Below are 17,691 nucleotides of genomic sequence, written 5' to 3'. Positions count from 1 at the left end.
TCTTGCTCCACCAGCTGCCAATCCCCATTTCTATCCATCCACCCCCTATCTGTTTATCTCCTATCCAACCACCCATTCATCCCCAGATCTATCCAACCTCCCAGGTATCTAGCTATCAATCCATTGTGCCATCCCCATATATATCCATCCATCTCTCCCTCACTCTCCACCATCTGTCCATTCCCATATCTATCTGTTCCCGTATCCATCCATTTGTTCGTTTGTCCCCAAATCTATCTGGCCCCCTATCCGTCAGTCTGTGACACACGGCTAGAAAGGATTAAACATCCTGCAGAATAAATAACCCACAGAAGGCATGTGGGGAGATAATGTTTGTGTTTTTGTGTATTTACATATGTATGAGTGGGGTCGACAATGTAACCAACAGTCCCTGTCTCTGCTGTATTCTGATCATTCAGAGGTCAAAAGAAGATCCTAGCATTTAAATGAATTGTAAACACAGGCTCTCTCGGTATTCATCTCTCTTTGAAATGTCCTGTGACTGGTGGAGGAAAAAGCAAATGGCCTTATGTTAATTCGTATAGCTAAGTACCGGCGATGGACCTCCTTCAAAGTCATCCTCATCACCTTTTGCTCCCCGAGAAAATTCCAACGTGTCAAAGAGGACATGACACTGTATAAAAGATCCTTGGTCCTGATTCTGTCATCTCAGATCTGCTTAGGCTTCATCAGGGGAAGTTTGAGTCACAAGACTGAGGTCCCAGTGATGCTGGTCCGCCCTGAATGTGAGATTCGAACATTGGACTATGACCGACGAACTGAGTTCTAAAGGAACTCTTTGCAACTACACAGCGCCCCATCTCTGCTGTGAATCTGCACCTCAATGGATTGAACTCATGTCTGTAGGTGTATAGATCTTTTAACCAGACTCTCTCTCTTTTGTTTTTTAATACATTTAGTTTAGTTAATAAGAATTGGCTGTAGCGTGTATTTGGGCAAGATCTGAAACATTCATTAACCTGGGAGGTGATGTGTCCGATCCTTTGGGATTGGTAGAACCTGTTCTTTTATATGATGAAATAAGATTTACAGAAATTTTCATGATATTCAACGTGGGTACCTGGATGGGGGCCTGAGGCTGGATCACTTTAAGGGAACTGCGTTGTTTGGAGTTCTGAGTAACCAGTGAGATAATAAAGAAGCTGTTTTGTGCTGGTTGGTGAATTTAAGTATTGGAAGATCCACCAGCTTTGGGGGTTTGTCTGCCCCATTCTTTGCAGTTCACCCTAACTGAGTTACCACAGCTGTCTCCCCACTAGGTCCCTTGTCACAGTGGCACAGTCGTGCTTGGATGCACATTATCACAGGTGAATTGGGTTTTGGGAGCAGAACCACACGCTTGTCAACATTTCATTTTGATATTGGAGAGTTTAAGGGTTAAAAATCAGTTACTGTGAGTGATCCATGATCAAGATCCTGACAGAAAAAGCCTGGAAGAATTGTGCTCACAGAGAGGGTTGTCTTAAGCAAAAGGCTCCAGAGCAGGAACTGAAAAATCTGTTAATAGCCAGTGATAAGGAAGCAGACCCAGCGAAAACGCTCGCAGTGAGAAACCAGCACCTAGAACTGGAACAAAACCAAAAACCAGCTGATGCGGAAGGAGAAGCTGCTGAGAGCGCCTGTGTTTGGAACGTGAACCAATGGCCGATATTCGACTGCAGGAACTAGAAGCGAAGACAAACGTGGACAGACGTAAGCTCCAACTCAAGAGAATAAAGCAGGGGTCGGCAACCTTTCGCATCCAGCCCGTCAGGGTGAAGCCGCGGGTGGGCCGGGCCGGTTTGTTTATCTGGAGCATCCACCGGCACGGAGCCCCGCAGCTCCCACTGGCCGTGGTTTGCCGTTCCTGGACAATGGGAGCTGTGGGAAGCAGTGGCTAGCATGTCCCTCGGCCTGCTCCGCTTCCCGCAGCTCCCATTGGCCGGGAACGGCGAACTGCGGCCAGTGGGAGCTGCGGGGCTCCCTTCCTGCGGATGCTCCAGATAAACAAACTGGCCCAGCCCGCCAGTGGCTTTACCCTGACGGGCTGGGTGCCAAAGGTTGCCGACCCCTGGAATGAAGGAACAGGAACTGTATCATCCTGAAAAACCAGCTCCTCTCAACAGCAAAGAGGGGAATAGAATCTATCCAGTTTGTAACCATGTTGGTGTTTGACTCTAAGCAGTTGTCTGTGTGTAACCAAATTTACCCCAACACTGCCACCTTTTATGTAAATGCTTCTGCTGTGAGCTCGGGTGAAGGTAACCCCATAACTTGCGCAGAGAATGTAAAAGTCAATGGCAAAAGCGGTTTAGGGAAAATTACAGCTTCTAACATCACTCTGGTTAAAGCAGATCTTGTCAAAGAGGAAGATTATTTACCAAATCAGAGTGTGAATGTTGTAATCCTCCATGACAGGGGTCGGCAACCTTTCAGAAGTGGTGTGCCAAGTTCACTGTCATTTAAGGTTTCCCATGCCAGTAATACATTTTAACTTTTGTGGAAGGTCTCTCTCTATGTCTATATTATATAAATAAACTATTGTTGTATTTAAAGTAAAGAAGGTTTTTAAAATATTTAAGAAGCTTCATTTAAAATCAAATTAAAATGCAGATCTTATCAATTTAGTGTGATCCTTGCCTGGGATCCTTGTCTGGGGTTCCAGCCACCGACCCCGTTCAGCCCGCTGCTGGTCTGGGTTCTGGCCGCCAGCTCCTGCCAGCCGGGATCCTGGCCGCCGGCCCCACTACCAGCCTGGGGTTCTGCTCACCCAGGCCTGCAGGAGGCTGAGCGGGGCCGGTGGCTGGGACCCCGACTGGCAAGGGGCCGGCCGCTGGCTCCTGCCAGCCGGGGTCTCAGCCGCCGGCCTGCTCAGCCCGCTGCCAGCCTGGGGTTCCTTGGGGGGTCCCCAGGCCGGCAGCGGGCGCTGAGTGCGGCAGGCGGCCGGGATCCCAGCTGGCAACGGGGCAGCAGCCGGAACCCTAGAGCGGCTGAGTGCTGTAGATTGCCAACCCCTGCTCTATGAGATTACTGTCCGTGTGCCTTTAGCCAGACTCCATCGTGAATGGAGTGGGGCTAAGCATGAAGTTATAGCGGGGGTAAGGAAGCTATTGCCTACGGATCCTTTGATTGGGGAGGAGATTAAAGCTTTGTTCAGTCGGGTTGACATAAGTCAGTCACAGGAAAGAAATAATCCTGAGCCTGTGTCTACCAGTTCCATGCGCAGGGCCAGGTAGGCAGGCAGAGCTTCAGAGTCTCAATGCGGGGATGAGACGATGGTGTAGAGAGGAGGAGTTTACATTCATTAGGAACTGGGGAAACTTTTGGGATGGGGGGAGCCTATACAGGAAGGATGGGCTCCACCTAAACCAAAGTGGAACCAGACTGCTGGCACTAAATATTAAAAAGGTTGTAGAGCAGTTTTTAAACTAGGAGATGGGGGAAAGCCGACTGCTGCAGAGGAGCATGTGGATCGGACAGAGACTTCTCTTAGGGGAGAGTCTAATGATAGAGAATCTCCAGGTTACAGTCAGGAGCAGAGGATGGAGGAGGATAATGTAAGGGCCAGATCAGATGAGAAACATTCACATAAAAAGAATCCGACACATCAGAAAAGGGCAGACAAATAAACACTGACAAGTTTTTAAAGTGCTTGTACACAAATGCTAGAAGTCTAAATAATAAGATGGGTGAACTAGAGTGCCTCGTGATAAAGGAGGATATTGGTATAATAGGCATCACAGAAACCTGGTGGAGTGAGGACAATCCATGGGACACAATATATACAAAATATATCGGAAGGACAGAACAGGTCGTGAGGGAGAGGGAGCGGGGGGGGGGGGCTATATGTGAAAGAAAATGTAGAATCAAATGAAGTAAAAATCTTAAATGAATCCACATGTTCCATAGAATCTCTATGGATAGTAGTTCCATGCTCTAATAAGAATATAACATTAGGGATCTATTATCGACCACCTGACCAGGACGGTGATAGTGATGATGAAATGCTAAGGGGGATTAGAGAGGCTATCAAAATTAAGAACCCAATAATAGTGGGGATTTCAATTATCCCCATATTGACTGGGAACATTTCACTTCAGGACAAAATGCAGAGACAAAATTTCTCAATATTTTAAATGACTGCTTCATGGAGCAGCTGGTACAGGAACCCACAAGGGGAGAGGCAACTCTAGATTTAGTCCTGAGTGGAGCGCAGGAGCTGGTCCAAGAGGTAACTATAACAGGACCGCTTGGAAATAGTGACCATAATACAATAGCATTCAACATCCTTGTGGGGGGAAGAACATCTCAACAGCCCAACACTGTGGCATTTAATTTCAAAAGGGGGAACGATGCAAAAATGAGGGGGTTAGTTAAACAGAAGTAAAAAGGTACAGTGACTAAAGTGAAATCCCTGCAAGCTGCATGGGCGCTTTTCAAAGACACCATAATAGAGGCCCAACTTCAATGTATACCCAAATTAAAAAAGAGCCACCGTGGCTTAACAACCATGTAAAAGAAGCAGTGAGATAAAGAGGCATCTTTTAAAAAGTGGAAGTCAGATCCTACTGAGGCAAATAGAAAGGAGAATAAAAACTGCCAAATTAAATGTAAAAATATAAGAAGAAAAGCCAAAGAGGAGTTTGAAGAACGGCTAGCCAAAAACTCCAAAGGTAATAACAAAACGTTTTTTAAGTACATCAGAAGCAGGAAGCCTGCTAAACAACCAGTGGGGCCCCTTGATGATCGAGATACAAAAGGAGCAGTTAAAGACAATAAAGTAATTGCAGAGAAACTAAATTAATTCCTTGCTTCAGTCTTCACGGCTGAGGATGTTAGGGAGATTCCCAAACCTGAGCCATCCTTTGTAGGTGACAAATCTGAGGAATTGTCACAGATTGAAGTGTCACTAGAGGAGGTTTTGGAATTAATTGATAAACTTAACAGTAACAAGTCACCGGGACCAGATGGCATTCACCCAAGAGTTCTCAAAGAACTCCAATGTGAAGTTGCAGAACTATTAACTATGGTTTGTAACCTGTCCTTTAAATCGGCTTCTGTACCCAATGACTGGAAGTTAGCTAATGTAACGCCAATATTTAAAAAGGACTCTAGAGGTGATCCCAGCAATTACAGACTGGAAAGTCTAACGTCAGTACCGGGCAAATTAATTGAAACAATAGTAAAGAATAAAACTGTCAGACACATAGAAGAACATAAACTGTTGAGCAATAGTCAACATGGTTTCTGTAAAGGGAAATCGTGTCTTACTAACCTATTAGAGTTCTTTGACGGGGTCAACAAACATGTGGACACGGGGGATCCAGTGGACATAATGTACTTAGATTTCCAGAAAGCCTTTGACAAGGTCCCTCACCAAAGGCTCTTACATAAATTAAGTTGTCAGGGGATAAGAGGGAAGGTCCTTTCATGGACTGAGAACTGGTTAAAAGACAGGGAACAAAGGGTAGGAATAAATGGTAAATTTTCAGAATGGTAACTAGTGGTGTTCCCCAAGGGTCAGTCCTCGGACCAATCCTATTCAACTTATTCATAAATGATCCGGAGAAAGGGGTAAACAGTGAGGTGGCAAAGTTTGCAGATGATACTAAACTGCTCAGGATAGTTAAGACCAAAGCAGACTGTGAAGAACTCCAAAAAGATCTCACAAAACTAAGTGATTGGGCAACAAAATGGCAAATGAAATTTAATGTGGATAAACGTAAAGTAATGCCCATTGGAAAAAATAACCCCAACTAGCCATACAATATGATGGGGGCTAATTTAGCTACAACTAATCAGGAAAAAGATCTTGGAGTCATCGTGGATAGTTCTCTGAAGACGTCCACACGGTGTGCAGCTGCAGTCAAAAAAGCAAACAAGATGTGACTCCAAACTCCATCTTGCTGTAATTTTCCACAGTAAGAACAAAGAGGTGTCCTACCATCTGGAAGAGAAAAGGCAGCTGCCTCATCTCCATTTTGTCTTCAATCCTGCTTCTTACTTCTGGAGAAAACTTGCTACAAACTGAAGCTCTGAACAAAGGACTGAATGAGCCATCCCAGCTGGGGATGTTCCAGAGACTTGATTTGAACCTGCAGTTTATTCCATCACTGCTACAGACCTTGGGAGGCAGGCCAGTCCTCGCTTACAGACAACCCCCCAACCTGAAGCAAATACTCACCAGCAACTGCACATCACACCACAGAAACACTAACCGAGGAACCAATCCCTGTAGCAAACCTCGTTGCCTTCTCTGTCCCCATATCTTCTCTAGTGACACCATCAGAGGACCCAACAACATCAGCCACACCATCAAGGGCTCATTCACCTGCACATCCACTAATGTGATATAAGCCACCATGTGCCAGCAATGCCCCTCTGCCATGTACATTGGCCAAACCGGACAGTCTCTACATAAAAGAATAAATGGACACAAATCGGACATCAGGAATGGTAACATACAAAAGCCAGTAGGTGAACACTTCAATCTCCCTGGACATTCTATAACAGATTTAAATTCTTGGACAAAAAACCTTCAGAAACAGACTTCAAAGAGAAACAGCAGAACTAAGATTTGATTTATTTGCAAATTTAACACCATTAATCTGGGCTTGAATAGGGACTGGGGGTGGCTGGCTCATTACAGAAGCAGCTTTTCCTCTCCTGGAATTGACACCTCCTCATCTATTATTGGGAGTGGACTACATCCACCCTGATTGAATTGGCCCTATCAACACTGGTTCTCCACTTGCGAAGTAACTCCCTGCTCTCCATGTGTCAGTATATAATGCCTGCATCTGTAACTTTCACTCCATGCATCCGAAGAAGTGAGGTTTTTACCCACGAAAACTTATGCCCAAATAAATCTGTTAGTCTTTAAGGTGCCACCAGACTCCTTGTTGTTTTTGTGGATACAGACTAACACGGCTACCCCCTGATACTGGAGTATCTGAGGGAATTGCTTGTGTGACTTCTGGTTAGCCAGTGGGGTAAAACCGAAGTCCTCTCTGTTTGGCTGGTTTGGTGCCTTAGTAATAAAGGACCCCCAGCCCTGGGCTGTCACTGCCCTGCTCTAAGCGGTTTGTCTTCAATTGATACTCTCAGTAGTGTCCCGCAAAAGGCTGCTTTGCTACACTTGCCAAAAAGGACACACCCAGCCGGCCAATGGATTCAGTGAAGCAAAAGAGCTCCGATTTTGACCCTCTGGAACAGGGAGAAAGGGAAAAAGTTTATTATGCTAATGAAAACCACAGGTTAACCCTAAAATGCCAAAACCCAAATGGTATTGAGGCAAAGGCGTGGCATAACAAACATGATTGTGAATGTACACTTGTAATACATTTGATGTTAATGTTCATGCTAATGTTAACTTTTGTGACTTTGGTGCTGATACTTACTAAGAACTGTAAAAATGTACAATGTGCATGGTCTCTCGAAAAAACCCTGAAACATGTTGAGTGGTGCATAATAGAAACCCTTGTGATTATGCAAAGAACACACTTTGTGTTAAAAAGCCTAATAATGTTAAGGTTTCACAGCTAATGCACAGACACATTTCTAAAACTTTCCACAGCAGAAAAACCACCACAAGCTTGAACTGCTGGGCACAAAGGGAAACTGAGGTACAACACCTCACAGCCTTCATGGCTGAATGCCAGAGTAAGCGCTCTCTGAAGAACATTCATGGCTACGTTAACACTCAGACCAAACCCTGGAATCACTAAAGCGTTTCACAAACTATGGACTAAGTTTTTGGCTGGGGCCAAAGCATGCCTCAATAATTTGGCCTTACAAAGAATTCAATGTAAACACAGCTCATAGCAATGTTGGAAGGTCCTTAAGGTGTATCCAGGAGCTCTAATTTCACCCTTCCACACCCGTCTCACGTTGGGGGTGTGACGCACGGCTAGAAAGGGTTAAACATCCTGCAAAATAAATAACCCACAGAAGGCATGTGGGGAGATAATGTTTGTGTTTTTGTGTATTTACATATGTATGAGTGGGGTCGACAATGTAACCAACAGTCCCTGTCTCTGCTGTATTCTGATCATTCAGAGGTCAAAAGAAGATCCTAGCATTTAAATGAATTGTAAACACGGGATATCTCGGTATTCATCTCTCTTTGAAATGTCCTGTGACTGGTGGAGGAAAAAGCAAATGGCCTTATGTTAATTCGTATAGCTAAGTACCGGGGATGGACCTCCTTCAAAGTCATCCTAATCACCTTTTGTTCCCCAAGGGAATCCCAACGTGTCAAAAGAGGACATGACATTGTATAAAAGATCCTTGGTCCTGATTGTGTCATCTCAGATCTGCTTAGGCTTCATCAGGGGAAGTTAGGGTGACCAGATCACCCAAGTCAAATATCAGGACGCAGGGGGGGAGAGGGTGACGCAGGGAGCGGGGGGGGCCAAAAAAAAAAAAACCTTCCTCCGCAAGCGCTGGAGGGAGGCCCGGGAGACTCAGGGGAAGCGCGGGGCCGGGGTGAGTAAGAGTCCGGCCTGGCCCCGAGCAGGCAGGACTCAGTTGGGTGGTAGGGCGAGGAGGGGGGCGGTCCGCGGGGCCAGGCGGCGGCTGCTCTCCCCCCCGGGCAGCGGGACTCGGGAGCAGCCGCTGCTGCAGCTCCCACTGCCGCGGGGGAGGAAGCGGCCATGGTGCTCGGCGGCTGCGGCGCCCCCGAACCCCCCGAGCCGGGGCCTGCTGCGGGGACCCAGCAGCGCACACGCTGGGCCCAGCCCCTGGCCAGTCGCGTCTGGGCTGCTGCCCAGCTGGTGCTATCCCGCAGCGGCCCCGGAGTGGGGGCAGCAGGCCCCAGCCCCCCCGTCCCGCAGGGGAACGAACGGGGCTGGGCTGCCGATGCCTCCGCCCCGGGGCCGCCGCGCGATAGCACCAGCTGGGCAGCAGCCCAGACGCGACTGGCCAGGGGCTGGGCCCAGCGTGTGCGCTGCTGGGTCCCCGCAGCAGGCCCCGGCTCGGGGGGTTCGGGGACGCCGCAGCCGCCGAGCGCCATGGCCGCTTCCTCCCCCGCGGCAGTGGGAGCTGCAGCAGCGGCTGCTCCCGAGTCCCGCTGCCCAGGGGGGAGAGCAGCCGCCGCCTGGCCCCGCGGACCGCCCCCCTCCTCGCCCTACCACCCAACTGAGTCCTGCCTGCTCGGGGCCAGGCCGGACTGTTACTCACCCCGGCCCCGCGCTTCCCCTGAGTCTCCCGGGCCTCCCTCCAGCGCTTGGGGAGGGAGGGGGAATGGTGAGCCTGGGGAAGACGTGGGGATTCGGGGAGGGAGCCAATGGGGGGAGGAGGGGTCGGGGTCGGGGGGGGGGGGGCGCGAGCACTTCCGGGCTCCAGGCTCCGGCGCATTTTCTTGTTTGTCCCGTGTCCTGACCGCACGTCGGTCGGGACGCGGGACAAACAAGGAAATATTGGGACAGTCCCGATAAAATCGGGACGTCTGGTCACCCTAGGGGAAGTCTGAGTCACAAGACTGAGGTCCCAGTGATGCTGGGACGCCCTGAGTGTGAGATTCGGACATTGGACTATGACCTATGAACTGAGTTCTAAAGGAACTCTTTGCAACTACACAGCTCCCCATCTCTGCTGTGAACCTGCACCTCAATGGATTGAACTCATGTCTGTCTGTACATTGATCTTTTAACCAGAATCTCTCTTTTGTTTTTTAATACATTTAGTTTAGTTAATAAGAATTGGCTGTAGCGTGTATTTGGGCAAGATCTGAAACATTCATTAACCTGGGAGGTGATGTGTCCGATCCTTTGGGATTGGTAGAACCTGTTCTTTTATATGATGAAATAAGATTTACAGACATTTTCATGATATTTTATGTGGGTACCTTGATGGGGGCCTGAGGCTGGATCACTTTAAGGGAACTGTGTTGTTTGGACTTCTGAGTAACCAGTAAGATAATAAAGAAGCTGTTTTGTGCTGGTTGGTGAATCTAAGTATTGGAATATCCACCAGCGTTTGAGGTTTGTCTGCCCCGTTCTTTGCAGTTCACCCTAACTGAGTTACCACAGCTGGCTCCCCACTAGATCCCCGGTCACACCCCCATATCTATCTGTCCCTTGTCCATCTGTGCGTCCATCCCCAACTCTATCTGTCCCCGTATCTATCCATCCGTCCGCTCCCATATCCATCTGTCCTCGTCCAGCTGTCCGTCCATCCCCAAATCTATCTGTCCCCCTATCCATCCGTCTGTCCGCCCCCATATCCATCTGTCCCCGTCCAGCTGTCCGTCCATCCCCAAATCTATCTGTCCCCATATCTATCCATCCATCCGCTCCCATATCCATCTGTCCTCGTCCAGCTGTCCGTCCATCCCCAAATCTATCTGTCCCCCTATCCATCCGTCTGTCCGCCCCCATATCCATCTGTCCCCGTCCAGCTGTCCGTCCATCCCCAAATCTATCTGTCCCCATATCTATCCATTCATCCGCCCCCATATCTATCTGTCCCCATCCAGCTGTCCGTCCATCCCCAAATCTATCTGTTCCCGTATCTATCCATCCCTCCGCCCCCATATATATCTGTCCCCGTATCTATCCATCCATCTGCCCCCATATCTATCTGTCCCCGTCCAGCTGTCCGTCCATCCCCATATCTATCTGTCCCCGTATCTATCCATCCCTCCGCCCCCATATCTATCTGTCCCCATCCAACTGTCCGTCCATCCCCAAATCTATCTGTCCCCCTATCCATCCGTCCGTCCACCCCCGTATCTATCTGTCCCCGTGCAGCTGTCTGTCCATCCCCAAATCTATCTGTCCCCATATCTATCCATCCGTCTGTCTCCGTATCTATCTGTCCCCGTCCAACTGTCCGTCCATCCCCAAATCTATCTGTCCCCGTATCCATCCGTCTGTCCGCCCCCATATCTATCTGTCCCCGTCCAACTGTCCGTCCATCCCCAAATCTATCTGTCCCCGTATCTATCCATCCGTCTGCCTCCGTATCTATCTGTCCCCATCCAACTGTCCGTCCATCCCCAAATCTATCTGTCCCCCTATCCATCCGTCCGTCCACCCCCGTATCTATCTGTCCCCGTGCAGCTGTCTGTCCATCCCCAAATCTATCTGTCCCCGTATCTATCCATCCGTCTGTCTCCGTATCTATCTGTCCCCGTCCAGCTGTCCGTCCATCCCCAAATCTATCTGTCCCCGTATCCATCCGTCTGTCCGCCCCCATATCTATCTGTCCCCGTCCAACTGTCCGTCCATCCCCAAATCTATCTGTCCCCGTATCCATCCGTCTGTCCGCCCCCATATCCATCTGTCCCCGTATCTATCCATCCCTCCGCCCCCATATCTATCTGTCCCTGTCCATCTGTCCGTCCATCCCCAAATCTCTCTCTCCCCCCGTCCCGAGCCCAGCTCTCTCCGCCTGGCTGTGTGGGGCGGGGTCGGGGGCGGACAAGGCTGGGGGCCGCCCCGGGACTACGTTTCCCAGCGCCCCGCGCTCGGGCCGGGCCGGGCCGCACATGCTCGGAGCCCGGGGCAGCGGGCGGCGGGCGGAGCCGGAGCGGGGACCGGCCGGGAGGTGGGTGGTGCTCCGGGCTCCGGGCTCCGGGACCGGCCGGCGGCTGCAGCCGGGGCTGCGGGCGGCGCTCGGGTGCGGGGCTGGGAGCGGGGCGGGTCCCTGCGATGGGGCGGCCCGGGGGTGGGGGTCGGGTCCGGGGGGAGCCGGGTCCCTGCGATGGGGCGGCCCGGGGGTGGGGGTCGGGTCCCGGGGAGCCGGGTCCCTGCGATGGGGCGGCCCGGGGGTGGGGGTCGGGTCCGGGGGGAGCCGGGTCCCTGCGATGGGGCGGCCCGGGGGTGGGGGTCGGGTCCCATCTTAGGGCATCCCAGCCACCCGTGAACAGGGGCAAAGGGTGCGAGGGGGCAATGGGGGGTCCCAGTGGGGGCGGGAGGGGGCTGGGGCCCTGCGATGGGGCGGCCCAGGCAGCCTGGGGGTCCAATGGGCGGGGTCCCGGCGATGGGGCGGCCCAGCCTGGGGGTCCAGTGGGCGGGGTCCCGGCGATGGGGCGGCCCAGCCTGGGGGTCCAGTGGGGGGGGGCCCTGCGATGGGGCGGCCCAGCCTGGGGGTCCAGTGGGGGGGTTCCTGCGACGGGGTTGGGGCAGGGCTTGCGCTCTCCCCACCAGCTGCCTGAAGGGCGTCTCTGGTCTCGGCAGGTGCCCTTCCCGAGGACCCCCGGGCGGCGCAGGGGGCGGCACCCAGACCCCGGCCCGTGAACGATGCCCAGGGGACGAGCCTGGACCCAGCAAGAGATCAGCTGCCTCCTGGCTCTCATCAAGGGCTCCGGGGAGGTGACGCTCCTGATGGCCTCCACGTCCCGGCCCAACGAGGCCCTGTGGCGGGCGATCTCCCAGGGGCTGGCAGCCGCTGGCTACAGCCGCAACGTGGCGCAGTGCCGCTCCAAGTGGAAGGCACTCAAGCAGGCCTTCTACTCGGAGTGGGAGACCTGCCAGCAGGCCGGCGGCCACTCGCCACGCGTGCCCCCGCACTACAAGGCCATGGAAAAGATCTGGAAGGCGGCAGGACGGCCCGTCTTCGGGGAGCGGCGCCTCCCAGGTAAGGGGCCCCGGGGCCCTGGGCAAGCGACGGCCCTCCCCGCGCTCCACTGCCTAAATGCCGGCAGCGACCGGGGTGGCCGAAGATCCGGCCGCCGCGGTCGCTGCCAAAGAAAATGGCGCCCCCCAAATGCTAGTGCCCTAGGCAACCACCTAGGTCACCTAATTGGTTGCACCGGCCCTGGTTCAGGTGCCCGTGGCCTCCCCCACTTTTAGGGACCTTAGAATCATAGAATATCAGGGTTGGAAGGGACCTCAGGAGGTATCTAGTCCAGTCCCCTGCTCAAAGCAGGACCAATCCTTCCTTGGAGGTTTTTAAGGCCCGGCTTGACAAAGCCCTGGCTGGGATGATTTAGTTGGGATTGGTCCTGCTTTGAGCAGGGGGTTGGACTAGATACCTCCTGAGGTCCCTTCCAACCCTGATCTTCTATGATTCAATCCCCAACTAAATCATCTCAGCCAGGGCTTTGTCAAGCCGGGCCTTAAACACCTTCTGCCACTCCTGGTGTTGGCCCAGCTGCACTCGGCAGCCACCGTCCCTGCTCCCTGCTGCAGGAACGGCCCCTCCGCGTCTCCGAGGTGCTGGGCTGTGGCCTCCCCTGTCCTGGGGCAGGGGGTGTCCTGGGGCTGTCGCGCACAGGCTGAGAATGGAGGCTGACGCTGGCACAGGCGGGCGGCTGCGGTTCCCATTGCCAGGTGGCTTTGCTGGCTCAGTCATTCCCTGCCCTGGGCCGAGCTGCCTTTCCTTTCCAGACCTGGTGAAGTTACCTCCCGGGAAGCGGAGGCCACGGCTCGAGGCCCAGCCTCCATCCTCACCAGGTCCCCGTGGGGCATAGGGATGCCATGGGGCAGCAGGGACTGCGTCCTGCCCCAGCCCTGGAGCAGCGCTAGCGCCTGAGGGGCCGGGGACAGGGCTGCGAGGGTCCTGTGGGACTGGAGTGCGTTGCTGTCCCCAGATGGAGGGGGGGACGCGCTCTTGTTCCTCCCCTCCCTGCGGAGTGTTCCCTCTCTGCCATTCCCGCCCCAGCCCCAAGCATGTTCTTGGCTCCTGCACCCCCCCCCCACCTGTTCTGCCAGCCCCCCCAGCTGTGCTCTGCCCCACACTCCTGCGGTGCTGGCCCTTTGCTCTAGCTCGTTTGGCTAGTGCGGGCCCAGAGCCAAGCATGCTGCTCTGTATGGCTGTACGGTCCTGTGGCTGGGGCCCGCCCCCCGAATGGTGCCCGTAGGTCCGTTTGGCTGGTGACGCTGGCTCTTGTGTTCAGAGGTGGTGCTGATCCAGCGGGCAGGTCGCTGCCTGGGAGCCCGCAGCCGCTCCTGGAAGATGAGTGTGTCACGCCACATGGGTCTTTCCCCCCAGCCTGCTCCCACTGCACTGTGATGCCCTTTCCTTTCCCATGTGCAGGGCACGTCCTCCACACGGAAATCCCGGGCAGGCCACCGTCTGCACTGGGGCTGTGCACCAAGAGCGAGCCGGTGAGCCGTAAGTACCGCTCGGCCTGCCAGGCTCCTGGGAAACGGAGCCAGGCCTTCTGGGGTGTGACAACAGGGAAGGGAAACCTTGGGGCCTGCCTGGCTCAGACTCTGGCTCCAGGCCGCCCCGCGGGGGGGCTGACTCTGGGGTGCGTGGAACAGGATATGGGGCCATTGCACTTTAAGGGGCGCTGGCTTGATCTGGCCCCAGGTGGGTAGTAAGTAACCCAGTAATAACATCAGCTGGGGGAGGGTGAGTCCATTTCACAAGAAGACCATGCAGCTGCCCCCCTGGAATGTGAGCAGTGGGTCGCCCGCGTCAGAGGCACCAGGACCAGCTGTCTGTGGCTGGGTGGTGACATGTCCATCGCTTGTACTGACCCAATGCTCCAGCAGGGGGCACTGTGCTCTTGGAGCAACAGACAACCCTTGCAAGGGACATAACATAGAGGTCTTGGCCATTAAAGATCCCACCACACCTCTCACAAGTCAGGGTGTGAACCCTGCTGTCCCGGCTAGATTCCATATTGGATAATTACCTTCTGTCTCCCTAAATTCCCCCTGCAGTTTCAAGTGGATGTGGGATTCTCCTTCACTTCCTGTCCTAAACTGTTGTGTAGCGTTGCTGTGCGCTGTTAAACAGCTGCTACGTTCCACCCCAGAGGTGGCTGCATTACAGTGGTGGGTGAGTGACTCCTGCTTTTGTACATAGCTTGTAAAATGCTTGAGACCCTGCAGGGGTCTGTGGAGCTGTGACTAGGGCGTTCCAGACCCTGCACTGGTTGTGTTCTCTCTGCAGCCCCCGTCAGGCTGGGCGTCTCTTCTCTCTGATCTCTCCCAGCAGCTCACATGGACGCGGCATCCCAGGGGCAGACAGCTCCCTCTCCTGTGCCAAGTAAGACTTTCTTTACACTCCTTCGCCCAGCAGACTCCCAGCCCTGTGAGTAGAGGGTTCTGATGACCTTCATTCTGTTCTAGTTCTCATTGCAGACACCGGGCCCCCGTTCGCTCCCCTCCCCACCCTTGGTAAGTACACCACTGCCTGCTCCACAATCCTTTGCTCACCCCCCTGGGACCGGGACGGCGCCACCTCTTACACGCAGCCTCTACTCTCCTTGCAGACTTCCACCCGCTCACTGCCTTCCCGCCGCTGAAGCAGGAGAGTGCGGAACGGGAGGCCGGTAAGAGACCTCGCTGCTTCTCCCCATGTGCTCCGGCGGGGCAGGCTGCTGGGGCGGGCGCCTGTCTCCTGCCCGGGGTGGGGTTAGGTGTCGAGCCCCGGGCCACTTGCTGGGGGTGGCTCAGCTGGGGTTTGGGGCTGCCAGACCCAGCTAGTGAGTGCTGAGCGCCCTGGAGCTGTGTGAGTGGCTGGGCTCTGCCCTGCCAGAACTTGGTGGCCCTTTGGCCCGCTTGGTGCCACGTGGCTGGCTGGTCACACGGCTGGTGACTGTGTGAGACGCTGAGGTTACTGTGGCACCAGTGGCTGTCGGCTAGTGGGTAGGTGGCCTTGGGGTCAGTGGGGATGGAGGGGGGCTTGTTGAGCAGGGGGTTCGGGGGCCTGACTAAGGGAGACTTGCTCTCTCCCCATGTGGAATGGTGATTGGCTCCCTCTGCGAACTGCACAGATTCTCCTGTGGAGTGCCAGGTGCCCGCGGGGCAGGGAGCAGGGGAGCGGGCGCTGCCAGTCACCGTCGGAGACCAAGGCTCACCTGAGACAACACCTGGCGGTGAGCACCCCCTGCTGGGTGACCAGGCCTCAGCTACAGACCTGCAAGGTACAGTTCCCCCGTCACACTGGCCCCCACCCCAGCCCTGAGCCGGCCAAGCCCCGTGGGCGCCCCGCGCTGGTTCATCTCAGCCCTGAGCCGTGCAATTAGGAGCCACTCTCTGGGCTGTGCCCACTGCGGCGGGCCTCTCTGGCCCTTTGCTCCTGATTGGCCACCTTGGTACCATCCAGGGCCATCCCCAGTGTGCAACGAGTTGGCTGGGGCTCAGTCTAGTACAGACCCAGCATTGCAGTGAGCGCTGACTGCCCCGGCACAAACCGGAGAGGCCACCGAGACCGGGCTCTAGCCCCGCCCTGCCCCCAGGGCACTTCTCCCGCTAGCTCCCCCCACGCCTGTCGCAGGAGCAGGGCCGCGCCGGGCCGCTCCTTCTCCTGGGATCTGGATGGAAGGGACCCTTGATGCTGGTGGGGGGGGGGAGGGAGATGCGGGGGGGCGTGGGGGTTGTGCATGCTGCCCCAGTGTTGTCAGGGAGAGGCACAGCAATCTGCATGTTACCTCCTGCTCCATGGAGCTGGGGGGGCAGGGATGCGGGGGGGGCTGCCCCATGGCGCTGGGGGGCAGGGATGCGGGGGGCTGCCCCGTGGCGCTGGGGGGGCAGGGATGCGGAAGGGGCTGCCCCGTGGCGCTGGGGGACAGGGATGCGGGGGGGCTGCCCCGTGGCGCTGGGGGGGCAGGGATGCGGGGGGGGGCTGCCCCGTGGCGCTGGGGGGGCAGGGATGCGGGGGGGGGCTGCCCCATGGTGCAGGGGGGGCAGGGATGCGGGGGGGGGGGCTGCCCCATGGTGCAGGGGGGGCAGGGATGCGGGGGGGGGGCTGCCCCATGGTGCAGGGGGGGCAGGGATGCGGGGAGGCTGCCCCGTGGCGCTGGGGGGCAGGGATGCGGGGGGAGGCTGCCCCATGGCACTGGTGGGGCAGGGATGCGGGGGGGCTGCCCCGTGGCGCTGGGGGGCAGGGATGCGGGGGGCTGCTCGCTCACCCTGGCGCTGTCTCGTTGCAGGCCCCAGCGTGGTGAGCCTGCTCCAGACCATGCAGCAGCTCCTGGTGCAGATCCTCCGCACCTCGCAGCAGCAGCAGGTGCTGCTGGAGAGCCTGGCCAGCGACACCATCGCCCACCTCCACCTCATCTCCGACAGCCTGGTGCAGGTGGGTGAGACCCTGCACGAGCTGCTGCTCCAGGCTCACGCCCGCTCCGCCGACCTGCCCGCCCTGCTCAGCCACACGCCCCCCCTCCTGCCCAGGGGGCCCCGCTCGCCCAATTCCCCCTACCACAAAGCGGAGCCGGTGGGGTCATCCGCCTCCGGATTCCGCCCCCACCGGCTGGCCCCCCCGTGAGAGCCCCTGCAGAGACTCGGTGCACACCGCAGGTACTGGGGGGCCACTGCCCCCTTTGTAAACATGTACAGCGCTGGAGGATTTTACAGAGCTCTCTAGCAAAGACCCCCAGATATTTTGGACATTTTAAATTTTTTTAATAAAGGGTTTTTTTTAAACTAGTAAAATAATTACCACCCTCCCGGCACGCCCCGCCCTGTGGGACCCTCTGCCCTTTCTCCCTCGGGAGGGAACCCCCTGAGCCAGACCACTGAGGGAGCCTTCTCCAGCTCCCGAAGGAGAGGAGCCAGGCCAGGCTGGCAAGGGAGAGGTCCCAGCCCGAGCAGCGCATGGAGGGCAGCCCAGCACGGGGCTGTGTGGCCCTGGGGACAGGGGCCTGCAGCTCTGGAGAGGCTGGCTGAAGGACTGGCCTGGGCCTTGGACTCTCCTTCAGGCCAGAGGAGCAGGAATGGATTGGACGCTAGACTAGCCTGCCAAGGGCAGGGCCGGTGAGGTGAGCGGCCCCGGGGCAGGCAAGGGGAA

At 55.4% G+C, this 17,691-nt stretch overlaps 1 protein-coding gene across 5 annotated transcripts; it reads left to right on the top strand.

Annotated features, from left to right (window-relative positions):
- The first annotated feature begins 11,419 nt into the window (after positions 1–11,419).
- Positions 11,420–17,327, top strand: LOC101952008 (uncharacterized). Of its 5 annotated transcripts, none has more exons than XM_065598594.1 (8): positions 11,420–11,550; positions 12,183–12,582; positions 13,984–14,061; positions 14,896–14,946; positions 15,042–15,077; positions 15,173–15,232; positions 15,677–15,826; positions 16,835–17,327. In XM_065598594.1, exons 2-8 carry the CDS (start codon positions 12,246–12,248, stop codon positions 17,167–17,169), a joined length of 1,047 nt encoding a protein of 348 aa, XP_065454666.1. In that variant the 5' UTR covers positions 11,420–11,550; positions 12,183–12,245; the 3' UTR covers positions 17,170–17,327. The 5 variants fall into 5 exon arrangements, with proteins under 5 accessions (XP_065454666.1, XP_065454664.1, XP_065454665.1 ...); XM_065598592.1 differs by having other exon boundaries at positions 15,030–15,077; XM_065598593.1 differs by having other exon boundaries at positions 14,893–14,946.
- The last annotated feature ends 364 nt before the right edge of the window (positions 17,328–17,691 follow it).

Source organism: Chrysemys picta, chromosome 6, assembly GCF_011386835.1.
Source record: "Chrysemys picta bellii isolate R12L10 chromosome 6, ASM1138683v2, whole genome shotgun sequence".
Lineage (NCBI taxonomy): Eukaryota > Metazoa > Chordata > Testudines > Emydidae > Chrysemys > Chrysemys picta.
The sequence above is the reverse complement of the archived record's forward strand: the minus strand, read 5'-3'. Positions and strand labels throughout refer to the sequence as shown.

What these genes read in the sequence shown, in the direction of transcription:
- LOC101952008 (XM_065598590.1), top strand. Translation starts at nt 12,246, where the DNA reads ATGCCCAGGGGACGAGCCTGGACCCAGCAAGAGATCAGCTGCCTCCTG. An exon ending in CGCTCCCCTCCCCACCCTTG is followed by an intron (nt 15,078 to 15,172) that starts GTAAGTACACCA and finishes CTCTCCTTGCAG; the next exon opens with ACTTCCACCCGCTCACTGCC. An exon ending in GAGTGCGGAACGGGAGGCCG is followed by an intron (nt 15,233 to 15,676) that starts GTAAGAGACCTC and finishes CGAACTGCACAG; the next exon opens with ATTCTCCTGTGGAGTGCCAG.